General features: G+C 35.3%; 1 protein-coding gene across 4 annotated transcripts in view; it reads left to right on the top strand.

The window, feature by feature from the left end:
- The window catches only part of DGKB (diacylglycerol kinase beta), a 329,155-nt gene that overhangs the window by 54,454 nt on the left and 255,968 nt on the right, over positions 1 to 18,733 (top strand). For 2 of the 4 annotated variants that reach the window (XM_058820483.1, XM_058820466.1), the window contains exons 3-4: positions 5,096 to 5,172; positions 9,407 to 9,427. In XM_058820483.1, coding sequence (XP_058676466.1) covers positions 5,096 to 5,172; positions 9,407 to 9,427 — 98 coding nt within the window. The remainder of the gene's footprint in view (positions 1 to 5,095; positions 5,173 to 9,406; positions 9,428 to 18,733) is intronic. The other 2 variants (XM_058820489.1, XM_058820474.1) reach the window with 1 other exon arrangement.

The following is an 18,733-nucleotide window of genomic DNA, read 5'->3' as shown; positions in this document are numbered from 1 at the left end:
TGGCACATGCAGCCAATATTGCTTTTTTCACAAAGTCCTTGGCTAAGTTTCATTTAGTTCACAGCAACGTGTAAAATGAACCTGTCTTGCTCCTTGTGTTGCTGAGCCCCAGCAGGGAGGATGGGTGGAAGAGGCAGCTCCTGCTTTGGGTGTCAGGAGAAGGTTTTCCTCTGCAGCAGGAGCTACTACTCCTACCTCTCTCTTTTTGTACCTCATCAGTAAGGATGTAAGCCACATCCTTACTGAAGCAATCAATTTGTGAACGGTTTTTACTGTTTCACAATTTTACTGGATGGTGCTGCATACAGGTTTGTTGGTGGGCTTGGCCTTTTTATTACTGGAATTTCTAAACCAATAAAGCTTTAGATGAAGCACAGCTATAGCTTGAGTAAAAGCATTGTCCAGTTCTCTGAATAAAATAAACTAGGCAAAAAGAAAAAAAAAGTTGTGCGTGTAAATTTAGATACACACGTGTTACTGTATTGTTGTATCTACAAAAGAAAGTCCATAGAATAAGAGGCTGTATAAAAATTGTAATGCCAACTGATTGCTGGATTTCTCTCAGTGCTTCTCTTTGGTTTATCTGTCAAGAAGAGCTTTTGAGTTTGTGCGAGGCTTTGTTGGCATGCAGGAAATTGTATATGTGTGGCTGGACCTTTTGCTTTTCTAAGTCATAATAAGATGTATAGAAAACCTCTGTGAAACTTTTTTATTTTGTATGCCTGTGATGTGTTCTATATTGTGTTAGGTTTACAAAAGGCAAATGCACATAGAAATGGTTATTACTCTATATGGTATTGTAGGTGATAAAATTAGTTATGGCCCAACAAATATGCAGGTTGTTATGACTTTCTGTTGAGAATTATAACTCAGAATCATTTTTTTCTAATGTTTGTTTCCTTTAAATTGAAAAGCATTTCTGTGTACATAGCATGTGAGTTTTACGTAACTTGTCTTATGAGTCCTTTTTTAAGGAAAAAAATATTTTGAAGTAAGAGGATGAAGATGAGGAGAAAATGTATGATCTGGGCAAGTTTTCCTTATGTTTTGTGTATTCTGATTATAGGAGAAATGGTACACAAAATTCCAGTCTCAACTGAGTGCTCAATTTTCTTCATCCTGAAGTTGAGTCACTTTAGAAAGTGAATAACAATTTTTAATGTGGGCTAAACCTCAAACAGTTTTGAACTTAGTATGTAAATTTGTCTTCAGTTATAAAAAGTACCTTTGTCAGGGCTGAGAGATAGTTAAGCAAAAAACAAGACACTTTGATACTTTTGCTTTTATATATGCAGGTTTCATATTTCCAGTGTCATTATTTTAATTGTTTGCCTTTATTTTTTTATCCCAAGTCACATCTTTATCATTTTGGAGTCTTAATTTAAAACAGAATTTCTGCAGCATCCAGTGTAGAATCCAGCTACTTTTCTCCCTTGTACTTGTAATGGCTTTTCAGTCTTTCACACCATGCCTTGCCCATTTATTCTGCCCCAAACTGACTGGGGTGTGAGGTAAGAAATGGCATCTCACCTCATCCAAGGCAAACTGAATCCTGGGCCATTCCCTTTTTCTCCTTCCACCCTCTTGTCTAAATGCAAATTGCAACAGAAGATGGGTTGAGCAGTGAGAGCTGAAGTCAGTTCAGGCAGGGGACAGAATTGAAGGTCTTCTGTATTTTGACTGAATGAATACCCAAATCTCTGACCTAGTGGGTAATAAAAATAACATAATTGTAAAAGCAAAGAAATGAGAGATTTTTCATGAAACAAACATTATATTTCAAGCTACATTAAATCTGTACTGTGGCAGCTATAACTTTGCAGATAACGTGGCATTTAAGCACTGCCATGACAGGCTATATACTATATATACACATATTTGGAAACCATCTCTCTTGAGGAGACCTTGGAATGCAGAGACTTTGACAAAGAAGGAAATTGTCCTTGATCTTAAAAACAGCTAAGAGTGTAAAACCATATTTGTGTTTTAACATGAGTGGTGCTTATGAATTTACTGAAATTGCTTTGAAGTGCTAAGATTCTAAGGCATGCAGAACATCTGTACTTTTAGGAAATAGAGAGAATACGGGTTCTGTTCTGATGTTTGTGTTCACACCAGCATTTTACAGTGATTATTTAGATGACTTGGATCAGACAAACTGTAAATAAATCCATGCCATTGTTTTTACCTCCTATTTATTTCCTGTTTTTAGAAAAAAACAGTCTTAGCAAAAATTTCTAGATACTTTTGTATATATTTTCTGGAATTTTGTTTTGCTTATTTTTTGATGAAGAGCATGTACTTAACTATTTTTTAAATGGAGTTGATAACATATTATTGGAGTTTCTATTCCATACAGCTTTCTAGGACAGTTTTTTGTTGGCTTTTTGGTTTTTGCTTTTTGAATATGATTCCTGAAAAAGAGTAGAAAATTATCCTATTCTTCATATCCCTTTAGGACAACTTATTAAAGCTGGAACATGTTTCCAATATCAGTTTGCCTACTCAAGGCTGAGGAAGAAGAATTAATTTTTTCTGAGGGTTGTCAGCACTGTTAAGGGGTGTGCAGGCAGAGGATGGTGTGTTGGCATTCTTCTTAAAATATCGATATTTCATTTTGAACAGTTTGAAAGATCTCTATTCTGGCTTGGATACTGTCACATGAACTGAAAAAAGTGATTGAATGACTGTGAACAAAAGATTGTAAAAAATGATTCTGCCTTGGCTGTAGCACTCAAAATAATTACAGCTCCTGACCTGAACAGGGAAATCTTTTCAAAAGTTTTGCTGGACAATGAAAGCAGAATTTACATCTGCAGACCTTTATTTTCTTGACAGAAATTTCAAACATGAGGGCAGTGCTTTTTGGATGTTTCTGTTTTAAACTCATGCAAGAAAAAGTTGAATGGTTTTGTTGTTGAGGTAGACCATATTTTCTATCTTGATACTTGACTAAAAAAATGTGAAAAAAATGGAAAACAAGAATTTAATTTAATTCTAGTAAGTAACATAACATAGGTTTTGCTTTTAATTACAGTTGCATAGGTATAATACCGATTTAAACATGAATAGACTACCTAGCAAAATAGGCAATGAAAGCATAACCATTGCTGAAAGAAAACCTCAAGACACTGTTTTAAAATCACTAGAAAGCACTCAATTTCTATTTTATTTATGCATTTTTTAATTTGGATAATAAAAGATTTTTGAGGAGACCTTGCTGTTTTTCTATTTGATGTTTGTGTTTAAACTTCCCTCCAAAGTTCAGAAAAATACTTTTTTAGGATGAGGCTCAATCACGTCTGTCATACATTTGCTCATCTCACACTGCTACTTTTGTAGTTACTGCCGTCATTGTCATACGATGCAATGATTTTTTTATATACAACCCTATATATTAAAATATATTAAAAAAATATTAAAATAATAGAAACCAAATAAAAATAAATTTTTGTTGTATCAGTTTGTGTCCTTGTCCCGGTCAGTAATTGTCTAACCCACCAACTTCTAAATTACAGCTAATAATAAAATTAGTTGCTTAACATTTAAATTATTTACTTGTTATTCTTATTTTTTTTACATAAAATTGTGATTTTTTTGTTGCAATTCTAATATCAGACCAATAAATTATAGATGATTTTATCAAGTAAGTATTTGCATTGACTGCTTATGAAACCTGCTAAATGCTGTTCCCTGTAATTGTCAGGAACATTGAAATACATCCAATTAGTGAAAATAAACTATTTTATTGGGGCCACACATAGTCTCAGATGTTTTTGTTTAAGAAAATTTGGTAAATGAAAAACGTTTGGAAAAGCCATTCCTATTACTGTGTAAACTGTGTATGAGAGTGGGAGAGAAACACCTCCTCCCAACACCTCTTAAAACTGAATTTTAGTGTTGTATCCTGTTTATAGCTGCTATGAACTGTTACAGAACTGTTACATAACTATTGTTCAAATCCTTGGCTGCTACATTTTCTCCTTTCAGGTCCCATAATTTGCTAAACTTATGTTTTAGAATCACGTTTAAGATGCTGCATTTCTTTAATGTCTAAGAACTATTACAATGCCATATTTTGTTGACTTAATTAAGAGAAGCCATTTTAGGTCCTAATGTTTGTAGTATTAAGTGCCTGAATAATTGCTCTAGAGAGTCGTGTTCTTGGTTTGCTCTTTGCTTCTCTACTTTACTTCCAAGTTTTGTTGTAGAAATAAAATTGCAGATGTAACGTTCACCTATTCTCTTATTCACTGCTTTGGTAGTCATTACTAGTTCATGGTCCTGTGGCCATTATGCACATTTGACCATTGTACTACTGCATTTTAAAGAAACAAATGAGTTACAGTTATTTTTCTTTTATTGCTGAGATGTTAAATGAGGAAAAAAAATGGTTATGTGCATGATGAGTTCTAAGTGAATCTGAATTCAAGGCTTTAGTGTAATGGCAGCTTACTGAAGTAATTGCTTTGTTATTCTGCACATAGTTAAAAAAAATTGGAAAAAAATCATATCTACCTGATTCCAAACTGCAGGGATTTACACAGTTCTGTTAGACAGAAGTTACTGGAGCTAATAGTTTTTAGAATACCTGAGAGTTCAGCAAAAATAGAGGTTTTGAGAACATTTGTATTCTGTGATGTGGCCACTGAAGAGTTTTTTCTGGAACGTTCCCATTTATCTTGATATTGTCCAGCTCCTGTACTCACTGGCAGCTCTGCCAGAGGAGGTCTTATAGTGCTGGTGGAAATGACCATGTTTTCTGGTTGACTCAAGGACAAGAAAAATTACTTGAAATAGTCCTGAAAAAAACTCCTTCAGAAATATGCTATTTAACAGTTAAGGATTAGATCAAAGAGTGTTTTTTTTCTGAGCATTTTATGTTTACTTGCCGGTTTTTACAGTAGTTGTTAAGAAGGTAAAGTATGTTCTCATTTTCTTTGTGCCCACAGCTCTCATACAGCTACAGAAAATTACTGATGTGCATTGTGAAAAGCTATTAGCAGTTTTGATGGTTGTTTTGTAATTACAGTTCATATTATGTAAATCAGTGTTCTGTATTTTCAATTTCTCTCTCTTTATTTTTTTTATCCAGATTCCACCAAGAAAATTAAGGATGTCTTAGAAGAATTCCATGGCAATGGCATGTTAGCAAAATATAATCCCGAAGGGGTAATTTCTCTTGTTTCTTAATGATCAGAAATGATGGGGACAGTTTGTAAATTATATAGCATCGTTCTTAGCATTTTAAATGGAAGATTATTTATAAATCAGGTGTTTGAGGTAATTGAAAGTGTTTGGGAAGCAAAAAAACTGGGATGCCATATCATCTGGAATATCCCTGTAGTCAGTTGGGGTCAGTTATCCTAACTGTGCTCTTTCCCAAATTCTTACATATCTTCAGCTGCCTTGCTGGAGAGCTGTGAGAAAAGGCCTTGACTCTTTGTAAATATCTAAAACATCCCTCTGTTATCAACACTGTTCTCAACACAAGTCCAAAACACAGCTCCATGCAAGCTACTGTGTAGGAAATTAACTCTATCCCAGCCAAAATCAGCGCACAGATCCCCTTCTCTCTCCCTTTCCCCAAATAAAAAACAAACATCCAAAACACCTCCACAACCCTTATGATAAGATTAATAGGATTTCCAAGTGTCTGAAGATGGGAAATGTTAAGCATAGTTTCAAAAGTTATAAAAGTAAAGTCCATTAAGATTGCTTTGTAAATTCTGTTTCCCTTGTGTTGTTTCTGTTTGTGGGATTTTCTGATGTTATGAAACAAAGAATTCAGCTGAAAAAAGCTATGTGTGCACATTGTCACTACAGATTCACCACTAGACAAGGTATTCTGATTTGGCTGGAAGAAAAAGGCAGATTGTTTTCTTTTCTTATCCTCAATTAAAATTTACATTTGCTTAGCACATCCTAATAGTGTGATTCAGAATGTAGCTAAATAAAAAACCTGTTTCAGTAATGTTTCTAATAGTAATATTTCTGACTGTGCTCACATTATATGAAATTCAGGGTAGAAATATATGCTAACCATTATGAAAATTACTAGATCTTACATTTCAGGATGTAAAATGCAAAAAATTATTGAAAATATATTTTATTTAATACAATTATTATCAACTAATGAGTTATAGCTTATTAAGTATTGAAAAATCATTTGATGCTTTGAATTGGCTGGGCATAATGCTAGTTGTTTTTGTCAGTTTATGAGGAAAGAAAAATTAGTAATTCAGTAAAATAGTGTGAGTTGATCCTGTAAGTGATCATCTTAGATTTCCAGGATTCCACTTAAGTACATTAAAAGAATATAAATGGATGGGAAAGCTCTGATCATTCACAGGCTGTAGGACCTCCTTTTCCTGCTTTTTGTTAGAATACAGGCAATAGTTTTGGTTTTGTTCTTTTTTTCTTTAGGAAAAATGTAAACTGATAAAATGGTCTTAATCTATGATATGTTTTTTGTTCTAATTCTTCATATATTTTCAGTCATCATACATGCTCAGTTTTGTGAAGCATACCCTGTTATAGTAAAAAAAAACTGTGCATGCTGTGTGTATTTAAATAATACGTTGCCGTACAGGTAGCGTATTTCCCAATTGTCGATTCTATATAAACATGATTACCTAAAGTGGTGTGATTAGTCTCTTTTAACAAAGTCATTCTTCCCATTGGGGGCCACATGGAAGTTGAGTCATGGCAAGATGGGTGCCCAGGAAAACTGTTCTGACTGAAGCCAGCTGAATTGGCAAAATCTGTACAAAGCTGGAATTAATAAGCACAGTTGGTCTTGAGATGAGTCTGTGACTCTGCATGGTGTCTCCCTGTTTTTCATTTCACAGCTCTTCATTTGCAGAATTCTGCCAGTGCACTGTAACATTCCAGAGGAGCAAAGTACCCAGGGCAGGGGGCAGGACAGGAGGAGGGTAGGGCAAGAAGGAATTCCAGACAGGCATCCTGTGATGACTTCAATGTCTTCAGCAGGAATCAAGCTCTTCACTGCCTCCTGGGTCAGTACTGGACCTAGGCTAACCCTGGAAACTTCTGTACTTTGCTGCTTAGCACTTAGGCTTCAGGGAGCGCAGCATAAAGAAAACATAGCTAGCAGCAAAGCTACTTTGGGTCTAATAAGGTCTGTTAGCTCGAGGTTCATGCCATAGCCGAACTGAAAGCAAAGTGGCTGAAATTTCCTCTGGCACTGAGTGAATATTCTATTCTGACAAGCAAACTGCCTTTGCACAGGTGTGTCTATATTTTTGGCATGCATTCAGCCTGCTGTGTGGAATGATCTGCAAGTTGATTTTATGCGGTTGGATGAGGACTCTGTGGATTGGTTATAAGTAATTAACTGTTATATGTAAATGAGATGACAAAAATTAACTGATCCAGCTGGCATCAGTCTTAGTGCAGCTATTTGTTTCCAGCATGTCTGCCTTGTTGTTTTGTGTTGTAGAGGATACCATCGTATTTTCTTTTTACCTCTCTCTTTACTAGATAATTATCTTATAAATACTCCAAATGGTTTAAGTCTTGTTCTACCAAAAGATGATGTCAGTTCTTTACCAATAAACATGGGTCCTAGACCTATGGCAAATTCATCAGAGGGATATATTTAATTAAATATATACTTACATATTTACTTACATATTTAAAGGGTTCAGGAATTTTTTTCACTGCATTGGTCCTACAGTGCAGTTTTTTTTGTCACAGGCTGATCTAATGGAATGTAAATAGCAAAACAATTGGTATTCAAAACTTGATACCTGAAATAATCTGGTTTGTTTTACATTATTTTATATCTTGTTGATATATCACTTATTGAGTGAGTGGATTTTAGGATTTATGGAAAGTGGTGTATATAATTATCAAAAGTTTATCTACTATAGGGAGTTTATTTATGGAACTTTTACTCTCTGCTTTCAGTGTAAGGGAAATGCCTAAAATTTTGACTACTGAACACCTGCCCTTTCATGTTCTTCTCTAAGTCAATATCAAAGATACAATTAAGAACATATTTTATACATGGTATAAGATACATTGTCTAAGACCAGCCTTTTGGGACACTGTGATTGATAAATGTTCTTTTCATCATTCAAGATCTGTTTATATTAATTTCACCCATTTCACTTTGAGCAGAGCATTGAATAGGTTGACAAGAATTAGGAAAGCAGACAGAGCTAAAGACAGTGTCTAAATGGGCAGTGAGTACACAGCATTGTGTGCTTGTGGACCTAGTGTTGTCATCCTTTTTGAGTGCATCCTGATTTTGAGGAGTCCATTGACTTCCTTGTCCACCTGGGCACACACTGGCCCATTTTTAAGAGGCTGTCAGGCAGCATCCCCAACTGCTTTTCTGCTGGGCAGCTTTCAATTTTCCCCCAGCCTATGGAGCTGCCCGGGCTCACTGTGACCCAAGTGCAGCACTGGCATTTGGCCTCGTTGAACCTCATGTCCCTGGCCTTAGCCCACTGATCCAGCCTGTCCTGATCTCTATGCAGAGCCTTCCTACCCTCAAGTGGGAAATCAAAGCTCCTGCCCAACAGGGCATCATCTTCAGACTGACTAAGGTGCAAGTCTGTATTTGTCCAGGTCATTGATAAAGATATATTACAGGACTTGGTGAGTGCTGGGAAAAACCACTTCTGACGGGATATAACTCCACCTAGCACCACTCCCTAGGCCCAGCCACCTGGCCAGTTTATAATCCAGCAAAGGTGCACCTGTCTAAGCCATGAGCAGACAGTTTCTCTAGGAGAATCCAGTGTTAGAGGACATACTAAAAACCTTAGAGGTCTTTTCCAGCCTTGATGATAACAATTCTACAGGAGTCCAGGTAGACAATATCCTCATGTACTAAGCAGCTCACCTTGCCATAGAAGGGGTTTAGGTGTCAAGGACCCAGGAGTCAAGCGGGATCTGCCTTTATGAAACTCCTGCTGGCCCAGCCTGATGCCCTGGTGCTCCTGTATGTGTCATGTAGTGGCACTGAGGATCATCTCCATGATTTTTCCACTTGGATTTTAGAATATTCAGTTCTGATAACTGAATTCAGTTTCATTTACCGCTCTTCTAGTTAACAGTTTTTAATGCTTTTTTTAAAGTACATGCGGAAGAAATACTAACATTATATTTATTTATCTATCTTGGATGTCTGTCATTGCATGGTTAGAAATAAATTGCTTGCACGGTCTAATAAAGACTAGAGAGCTGACTTAGAAGCATTTTCTTGACTTATGAGCTAACACAAGAAAATGGGATAGTCCATCTAATGTCTTAAACCTGCTCATCTAAATCACTAACCTTTCACTAAAAATATTTCTATTATAATTACAGAGCTTGGGTGTTATGACACAGCACTAATGTATGTATGTTCTTTCTTTCCTTGCATGTGTTACAGAAACAAGATATACTTAATCAAGTAAGTAATGCTAATTTGATTTTTTTCTTTCTTTATGCATAGGTGCAGTATATTTTATTTTGTAGGCTTCCATTGAGATGTACTTATTAATAAATACTGCATGTGGCTATTTTTGCTGATAATAGAGTAGTATTTAAATCTGAAACCAAAATGCATTCCTTCTCTGCTGGCAGAATTTTTCACTGAGTGAATTTCATTTTTGTCATTCACAGTACATAATTTTACTAACATTAATTGAGTTTAATATGAGAAATAAGTTAAGAGCAAGTAATTGGCTTGTTCCATACTTGTCACGGAAATTTCTCTTTACTGTGAGATCTCATAATGGTCTGTATTATTCTGAAATGACAAGAACACATCTCAGGAAAAAATATTAAATACTGATTTCTATAACCATATAATACCATTTATATGTAGCAGGCTTAAAATTGCAGATATAGTAATTTGAATAAGGCTTATGCTGTGCTTTGAGCAATTGTGACTTCCCAGCAATTGCAAGGGAAATGGTTAAAATGCTGATCATCAACACAAGAAACTGCACCTGAGGAACTTCAGTAGCCTCAAACAAGGCATAAAGGTAGAAAGGAAAAAAGAAGGAAAGGAAGAAGGACTAATCGAATGAATTATTTTTTTTTCACGTGACCTAGTTATCCTTTCTTGGTAACACAGAGGTGTTAAAAAACTCCAGCTCTGCTGTTCTTGGAAGAGGCAGCCAGAACATGAGAGCAATGAGAAAGTCAAGAGAGAGAAAGGGGAAGTTTTGTAGGAACCCCTAACTTTCAGAGGTCAGAGGCCAATTGAACTTTTGGAGATGTGTTAAGAGCAGAACTCCCCGTTGGCAACAGGGCTTTCTTCAGATGACTGAAATTATTTCTTTATTTTTTATTAATAAGCTAAGAGAGTGACTTCAGAGGGTCCTGAAAGAGAGTGTTTCAGCATTAAAGCAGTTTGTCTGTGACCAATGTTGAGTGTAATCTCATCAGTATTTAGCTAATTACTTTGTCAAATGAGTAGGTGAATAATAATAGAGTCAACAAACTAAATGAAATTTGGGAATTATTATCACACTGGAAAAGCTTGATGAAGTAATGGGTTAAGTAAATGGAATGAGATGCACGTGTGCAGGGTAGAGTGTGGTGTACCCTGGTCCAGCTGGCATTATCAGATAAATTGACATGTATGTAGTTGATCACAAGATGAATGCAGGGTATCATTGTGGTTTAGTCATGAAGAGGAGAAGGATGTTACTGGGATGTTGTAATAGTGTTCCTGTGGCCATGGCAGTCTGGAAAGAAGACAAAACTTGCAAGATGAGGTAGTGTCTTAGGCTCATTGACATTAGTGGAAAAGTAGTTAAAATTTCAAGCACGCAGTAATATGGTTTGGAAGGATATTTTGTGTTCTTTGCCTCAGCTATGTTCTTTGATGTGACAGATTAATATTAAATTCCTGTAAAGATCTTGCCAGATTATAATATATTAAGTACAGTATTTCCACTACAAATAGGAAGATTTAATTTTCTATAAAAAAGTTACTGCAGAAGTTACATCTTTCTGCTTTTGTCCAAATGATGGGATGAAGTGAACTCAAATTGGAGCTAATTTACAGAAGGTTAGTAGGATGTGCAGATTTATAGCATATATAATGTAGGAGAAGCCTGTCCCTCACATGTAAGAAGCTGAAGTTGTATCTATTTAGCTACAGAAGAAAAGAATGTATCATCTTGTGTGTATCACCAGCAGAAACCTCTAGGTTTGAGACACTGGGAACTCTGTTTTTCTGGCTCCATGGGCAAAATTTCTAGGGAAAGCTTTCTGGATACCTAGAGAGTTGGGAAGCCTGCCAGGCAGAGATGCTGGCAGTCTGGCTGGGAGCCTGCTTTTTGTGGAGCGTGTTGAGGGCACTGAGGTGTGAAATATTTCAGATAGTCAATTTCTGCTGCAAAAGCATTCAGTTTTGAACATTTTAAATTATCTTTACTGGTCTCTCTCTATCTCCTTTAGTCAGTCTGTGGTACCAGTGCTAATCTCCTTCTTTGGCATTCTTTCCTTTTGATACACTTCTCTGCTTTAGGAACTTAGTTTTATGCTTTTTTTCCTTTATATTATTGTGTTGTACAGTAGCTTTTGTTTAAACTTAATGAGCCTATTATCACTTTCATTTACATATCACATGTTAAAAAAGACAAACAGCTTTAGACAGCCTATTTAATTACGATGGGGAGGTGTTATTTGTTTTCATTATGAAGAACAATATGTTATGTTCTGGTTTTTTTTCATTGTGATGACTTCAGCCATGCTTGATTGACCTGCATGGTGGCATCTAGATAATGTTTATGAAACTGCATAGGAAAACAAAATGTGGCAAAAATACTTCCACTAAAAATAATTTAGTGCAGGAATTCATCGACAAATGGAAATGTCTTGAAGTCTTCTTGTGCAGTAGATATACTGATAGATACAAATATATACATTCTAATTGAGCATGTGCCACTCCTCATATCCTTTTAATTCTTTCTAAGCTATACTTTTAAATACTGGTGAGGAGAAAGTCAAATTTAGGTCGATTAGTATAGCTCCACTTTTACTAAAGTCTGTACATTTACTTAGTGTAAAGTGGATGTAACTTGTTGACAAATGGAATAGGATATTTTAAACCTTTTTCTGTTGGTGTATGTTATTATTGCCAGTGAAGGTGCCAGTTTGGCTCAGATTGTGTTAAATCTCAGCAAAGAGAGATTTCATGTTCATTCATGGAGGGAAAGTTTATTAATTTGTATCTTTAAAATTTTAAAGAGGGAGGAATGAGCAATAACAGGTAACATGACATTGTCACATATTAGTTTTCTTACTAAAAGTGTTGTAGCAAGTATTTTTTAAAAATGCAGCTGAAATAACCTCCACAAAAATTTGCAATGTGCAGACAGGGTCATTACAGGTAAAATATGCGAAAATACCACTGCCATTGAACATGCATAGAAAAATTATTTTTCTTAATTCTAAGCACCTTATGAAAATTCCAATTCAGACATGTTTGTCCATGAGTAGGTTTTTACACAATCTGCACATGCAGATAAATTGTTTGTTTCAACCAGAACTTTTTGTTATAACTGATGGTTTTCAGGGATTCCTTAACTTTACTATTTTGTTTGGCCTTTGTCTGAACTATGCTACCTACCCCATTTTTCCTGACCAATTCTTCTAGGACAGGATGCAAACTTTCTGCTTGTAACTTTTTTTGATATGTAAAAATTTCAGGTAGATTTTGAATGATAATCTTCTACAAGAGCCTTCTAAAAGTATGTGATGCATCACTCTTCTTGAAAAAACAAAATCTCACCTTTGTATAGTAAATGTAGCATATTCAGTAAGAGTTAGGTATTAAATACAAGTACTTATGTATGTAGTACTTAAGGATATACAAACTAATGCAAATATAGAACTGTGTATCAAGGAAAAGCTGCTGATAAAAAAGTGCTTGGTTTTTCTTTTACCTGCATGTAAGATTGAGATGAGACTGCAGTAGCTGGTGAATGCATTTCAGACTTATTTTGGTAATTAGTATCAATTTATTTTAATAACATGAGACTGTTATGCTTAAAAATCTAATTATTGCATAAAAATGGAGTTTTCCCATTTCCATTTTAGATGTTTTGTTAAGCTTGCTTCTTTGAAGAGCTGGGGGAAAATTTTGGCAGTAATTTATGTCTGTGTATTGGTAATATCCAAATATTATTTGTCCATATGGAGTATTTGGTAGGAGCAGGCCGTGAGAGCATGTGGGTTTTAATTTTTTTTTTAAACATTCATACATGTACATATTAATTTGAATGCTGATATAGCTAAGAAATAGTTTTATTTAGTTAACAGAATTTTCAAAATTAATTATGTAAAAACTGTATTAAATTGAATGCTTAGATCAGAAAATTATAAGGGCTTTGAATTTAAACTGAATTTAACCCTGATGCCCAAAGCAAGTCTTCATGAGAAATTGGAAATTTAATTTGAATGAATATTTAAAATACATTTTCAACACCATGAACTTAGTCATTCTCATGTGACTCATGGGTTTTAGCTTGTTAATCCTGTGTATATAGTCTCTCCACTTTTTTTTTCACATCTTTTGGCAATGTCAGGTTTTGACATGTGATAATCAATGAATCTTCAAGACTTTGACTTTTGTGGGAATGCTTTAGCACTGGTATTCACAGCTAATCACATCATTGTCACTAATGCACTCACATCAGTGTTTGCCAGTGTTGTCATAGCACAATGTGTGAATCAAGGCCCTGTAATATCTCCTCTTAGTCAGCAGTTCATTTTTCACATATTGGGTTTTTTTTAAGTAAGTAGTTTACAAAGAAATAATCAGTTAAAGGAACTTATGCAATCCCAAAAAATAACCCAGAGCAATTACTGTCAGTAGATGAAAGCTGATTATATTTTTGGCACCATTTGGAGATCAGACAACAGAGTTTTAAAAGTAATCAATTGAAAACTACATTTCAACATGATTCTCTTTCTCTTACGTGTGAAATGTTCTTTTTAATAAATGAAAACCGTATGTCATGGAAATCTCTTGAAATCAATTATTTATCTTTTTTTCTTCTTTCTCTTACATTCTGTTTTTCAGGATGCTGAGAATAGTGGCTTATGCTGAAATATTTTGTACAAATCTAAAAGAATAAAAGACCTAAAGGAATGTGGTATTTGAAAAGAATTTATGGGTGGAGATTAATTTCAAACACTAGATCATGTCTTGTTCCCATTTATGTGGCCAGTGTGGTGGGGAGGAATAAAAGGAGTATTATTCGACCCCTCCCTGCCCTGCTCCATCCACAATGGCAACTCTTTTGTCAAGAGACTATTAAATTTTTGGTGTCTTGTGAGGAGAAAGAAAGAAAGTAGTGATACAGCTTCTCTCCCTTCTTTCAACATATCATCCAGAAGAACTGATTGTTGTACTTATGCTAGTTAGGAAAATATAGGAGGCAGTTAGACCTCCTCTGTTGCAGTGTTTAGGATAGATCTTGAGTCAAAAGCTTCCATTATCTTAATAAATTATTGGTTCACTTCAAATGTATTAGTGTGGTAGGAGTTAAAATACTACATAGCAAAGTTAAAAAACTTCTATGTAAAAAGATGCAAAATTTTCCTTGTATATATCTTGTTTTTCACTGAGGAACCATGTTTTCTGTATTCTCCATATTGGCATTTACTGACTTTTGATGTCTATACCGTGTAGTGTTCTGTGTGTTGGCACAGAACATACATATAAATGCATAAATCTTCAATATGAATACTTGGATCTTTCTTAATCTTACATATCTGTGTTAACCATCAGTAAAGCGGAAAAGCAAGTTACAAAATTGAGCAGCTTAACTGCTCTAGGAGAAAGGACAAAATCAAATACAGACAGTGTTTGTAGATGGAGTTCAGCTTCTTCTGAGTTGCTCAGGGTGTTAGGAGCCATTCTGCTGCTTGGGACACAATCAGGCATTTTAAGGCATCTCCATAATATGTTGTAGCCATACTCAGGAGTTAAAGACCTGTGGCTTTAGCTGAGTGTTGGTCTATATATGTGTGATACAAAGCTAGAAGAAACCTGATTTTTTTTGCTATTTTGCCAAGCAAAATTGTAACTGCTATTTGGAAACCAGGCCTTCAATTCCTGTTCTTCCTGAGACTGAGACTCACCCTCTGGGAAGTAGCACTAAATTAGTGTAATGTACTTATCAGTGAGTGCTTAAGAAGAAACAGAACTCTTATCATAGTAATTAGAGGTGTTTTAAAGCATATTAAGCATAGACTGATGCACATTTGTTTTTCCTTGGAGTCCCTCATATTCTGCCTATCTGGGATTCAAAAGAAATTGAAGTGTGGGAAGCAAGAGCTTTGCTTTATGCCATTGGTGTGGAGTAGACAGGGAAGTAAGATACATGCTATCTTTAGTGATGTTAGTAAGGTAAAAAGCATCTCATCACAAATCTATGAGATGTATTGGATACATTGCAAAGAAATCCACAAATGGTCATGATATTATGGAAAATAGTGGTTGCTTTGATGTCAGGTTTGTAGTCTTTTGTGCAGTAATTGAAGTATTAGAAGCATTCCATTAAGTATTAGAAGCATTCCAGACTACTTTTTAAGCTATGAATAAAGTGCGCCTAAAAACCCCACACTATTTTTAATGGTTTTGTTTCTTCATATTTGTGAATTCTTTTGTCAGAGTAATCAGTGTCATCCTGGAAACTCTCTTGAAATATGTAGTTTATCCTGAAAACTGTATTTAATCAGTTGCCAGGTCTTTAGTTTCTTTGTGACTTCCACTTCTTTAAAATGAAGATTTTTTTAGTAATCTTTTTTTGTAGTTCAGTGATTACCATTTGTTCAAATTTGTCTTTTTATGTGTGCTTGATGTTCTTTCATGTGATTTTGTGTGGTATCTTAAAAAGGATAAACTAGTGTTCAGCTTTAGGGAAAAACAGTATCAGCTAATAGTTTGGGCAGGAAGATCATCTAGTTTCAAGACCTCTGCCATGGGCACAGACACCTTCTACTGGACCAGGTTGCTCAGAGCCCTTGAAAACTGCCAGGGATGGGGCATCCACAGCTTCTGTGGGCAACCTGTTTCAGTGCACCATCCTCACTAGGAATAACTTCCTAATACCTATCCTAAACCTACCCTTGTTCAGTTTAAAGCCCTTGCACCTCGTCCTGTCCCTACCTGCCCTTGTAAAAAGTCCCTCAACAACTTTCTTATCAGCCCCCTTTAGGGAGATTGAAAGGGGCTCTAAGGTCTCCCAAGAGCTTTCTGTCCTCCTGAACAACCCCAACTCTCAGCCTGTCTTCATAGGAGAGTTTTTCTGAGATACAGAAGGACAACAAAAGGCCAGGCCTAAAGAATTTTCTACATAATTGATTTTTTAAATGTATTTTTATAGAAAAACAGGTAAATATATCAGAATGTTTGGTGAGCTGTTAAAGAGTTTGCCAGGAGCTTTTATCTGCTGGGGTAGAAGGAACTACGGAGTACTGAGGATGTACTTTTAGATCTTACCTCAGTTCTTCCACTGAATGCAGATTATTCTTTATAACTCAAAAACCTCCTTTTGTCTTCTCCATCATCATTTTCCTTAAGAGTGTCAGGCAGCTGCTCCAAGTAGGTTGCCTACAGATATGGTTGAAATTTCTGATTCCAAATCTGGGATCTGCAACTCAGTTCCAGCCTTTTCCCTACCTCATACACAGTTACCCAGTGATGCCTCCATGATAGCCAAGCTGCAATGGAGGTAGGGTTGTAAACAAGTTTGGGAGAAAGACTGATAATTTCCACCTTTGCTTGCTTGGCCCAGGTGTCACCTCCTTAGATACTCACCTCCTTAGATACACAAATGGCATTGTCTCTCTCTTTCCAGACTACTATTTTAAGAAAAATAGGTGCTATGTGGTATTGCCTTTTACAGTTGCCACTTTTTACCCATATAGCTAGTGTTGCTTTAACTTCATTTATTCCTATTTTAAAAAATGTATAAGGCATGACAGAATTCAGCTATAAACTTTCATAGTATTATGAGGGTAATTCTTCTAATAATTTCTAATTCTTCTAATAATTTCTGTTTCGTCCTGATCTCAAAGGGCTGTTTGAATGAAGGAATTTTCTCCAAAGTAATTGGAGTTGGCAGAGCAAATCCTGATTATTCGTATCTTCCTTCTACAGTGAAGGCTGCTATAAGCCTTAATCTTCAGAAAAATTTCCACCAAAACACACTGGTTTGGTATGGGTTCTTTACCAAGAAAAATTCAGTTGAAACTCCAGATCTGGGCAAATCTCTCTCTGTTTGCTTAGTCAGACATCAAGACAGGAATGTTCTCACAATATGTGGAAATAAAGACAGATTAATTTGCTTTGTTTCACTGTCATGAAAACTGCTTCTTCTGCTTTTAATTATAAGAAAGTAACAGTGAGTTTTTTGCACTGATGGATTTTTTTGTGGGTAATCTTTTCATGGAATTAACATTAAAACCCCACAACTGTTAGATCTTTTGGACTAATGCATACATCCAAAAATTTAATTGTAAAATGCATGCAGGATGTGAGATTACATGTTCCATTCCCAGAGGCACTGAGGTACCTCACTGAACAATCTATAATTGCTGTTTGCTGCTTCATTTAGCATTAGTATGTGATGATGTGTATGGATGAATATTTATTTATGTAAATGCAATACATATATTTGTTCTGTTTCTTCTAGCATAGGTGTAGATCTTGAATGGATTATTTCCTCTCTGAGTAGAGATAGCATCCAACTCTGGTATGGCAATTTAAAAAAGAAAATAAATAAAATCTTGAATCATCTATTTTCTATAAAATCTAAGTAAACATCTTAAATTTTTCCATGTGTCCAGAAGTACTGCCTTAACAGCTGAAACATTTTGGCTTCTCTTTTGATACATCTATGTGAGTACATGTTGGGATCACCTCATTCATAGGAGTTTATCAGTAATTTGTTCATTCACATTTTTACAAATAAATATTTAATAATTTTGTAGATGTACAGAAACCGTATTTTTGCCTTCAGTGTTTCTTCAGCTCTTTCCTGATATTTGGATGCTCTTTTGAGACACAGGTTTGAGTTTCCTCAGGCAAATGGGAAATCGGCCAAGCTGATTCCCACTGGCAAGTTGTCCTTACCAGGAGATTATTTTTTTTTCCCTACAAGAGGAAAAAATCTGTCAGTTTTTCTCTGCTTTCAGAAGGAAATGATGGTCTCAGTTGAACTTGGGGCATAGCACATACTTTGTTTTTTTTGAGGATTATTTTATTTTTTTGTGAACATATCTAGTGAGAACCTTCTTTCCTATGGCCAGTCAGTGACTTAGACCTCATTATAAACTTTGGTCCATTTCTTCTTTATATAATTGGAAGGAGCTTAGAAAAAACAAACAAACAAACAAAATGCAATACTTATGGATTAAATGCTTTTTGGAAGTTTAGGGCTAGGATTAATTTTGAAATTTTGTTGTTGGTTAATGAAATGTTACTGATTTTCACCAGCAATTTATGGTGTAGGAAAAGATGCACATTTTTAATTTCTCTATGCCTTAGGTCATAGTGAGTCCAGTTCCATGTTTGCATTTAGAAAAGAAGAAAATTGTTAAATGGTTTACACATTTTATTTGCTAAAAATAATGATGAAACTTAAGTTTATGCAGTGTTGCTCATGTCTTACATTCCTTTTCCTTTTCTTTTCTCCAAGATGAATATATAATTTTTAGGGTTTTTTCCTTATATTCAGATGTTTGA

This window comes from Ammospiza caudacuta, chromosome 1, assembly GCF_027887145.1.
Source record: "Ammospiza caudacuta isolate bAmmCau1 chromosome 1, bAmmCau1.pri, whole genome shotgun sequence".
Lineage (NCBI taxonomy): Eukaryota > Metazoa > Chordata > Aves > Passeriformes > Passerellidae > Ammospiza > Ammospiza caudacuta.
The sequence above is the reverse complement of the archived record's forward strand: the minus strand, read 5'-3'. Positions and strand labels throughout refer to the sequence as shown.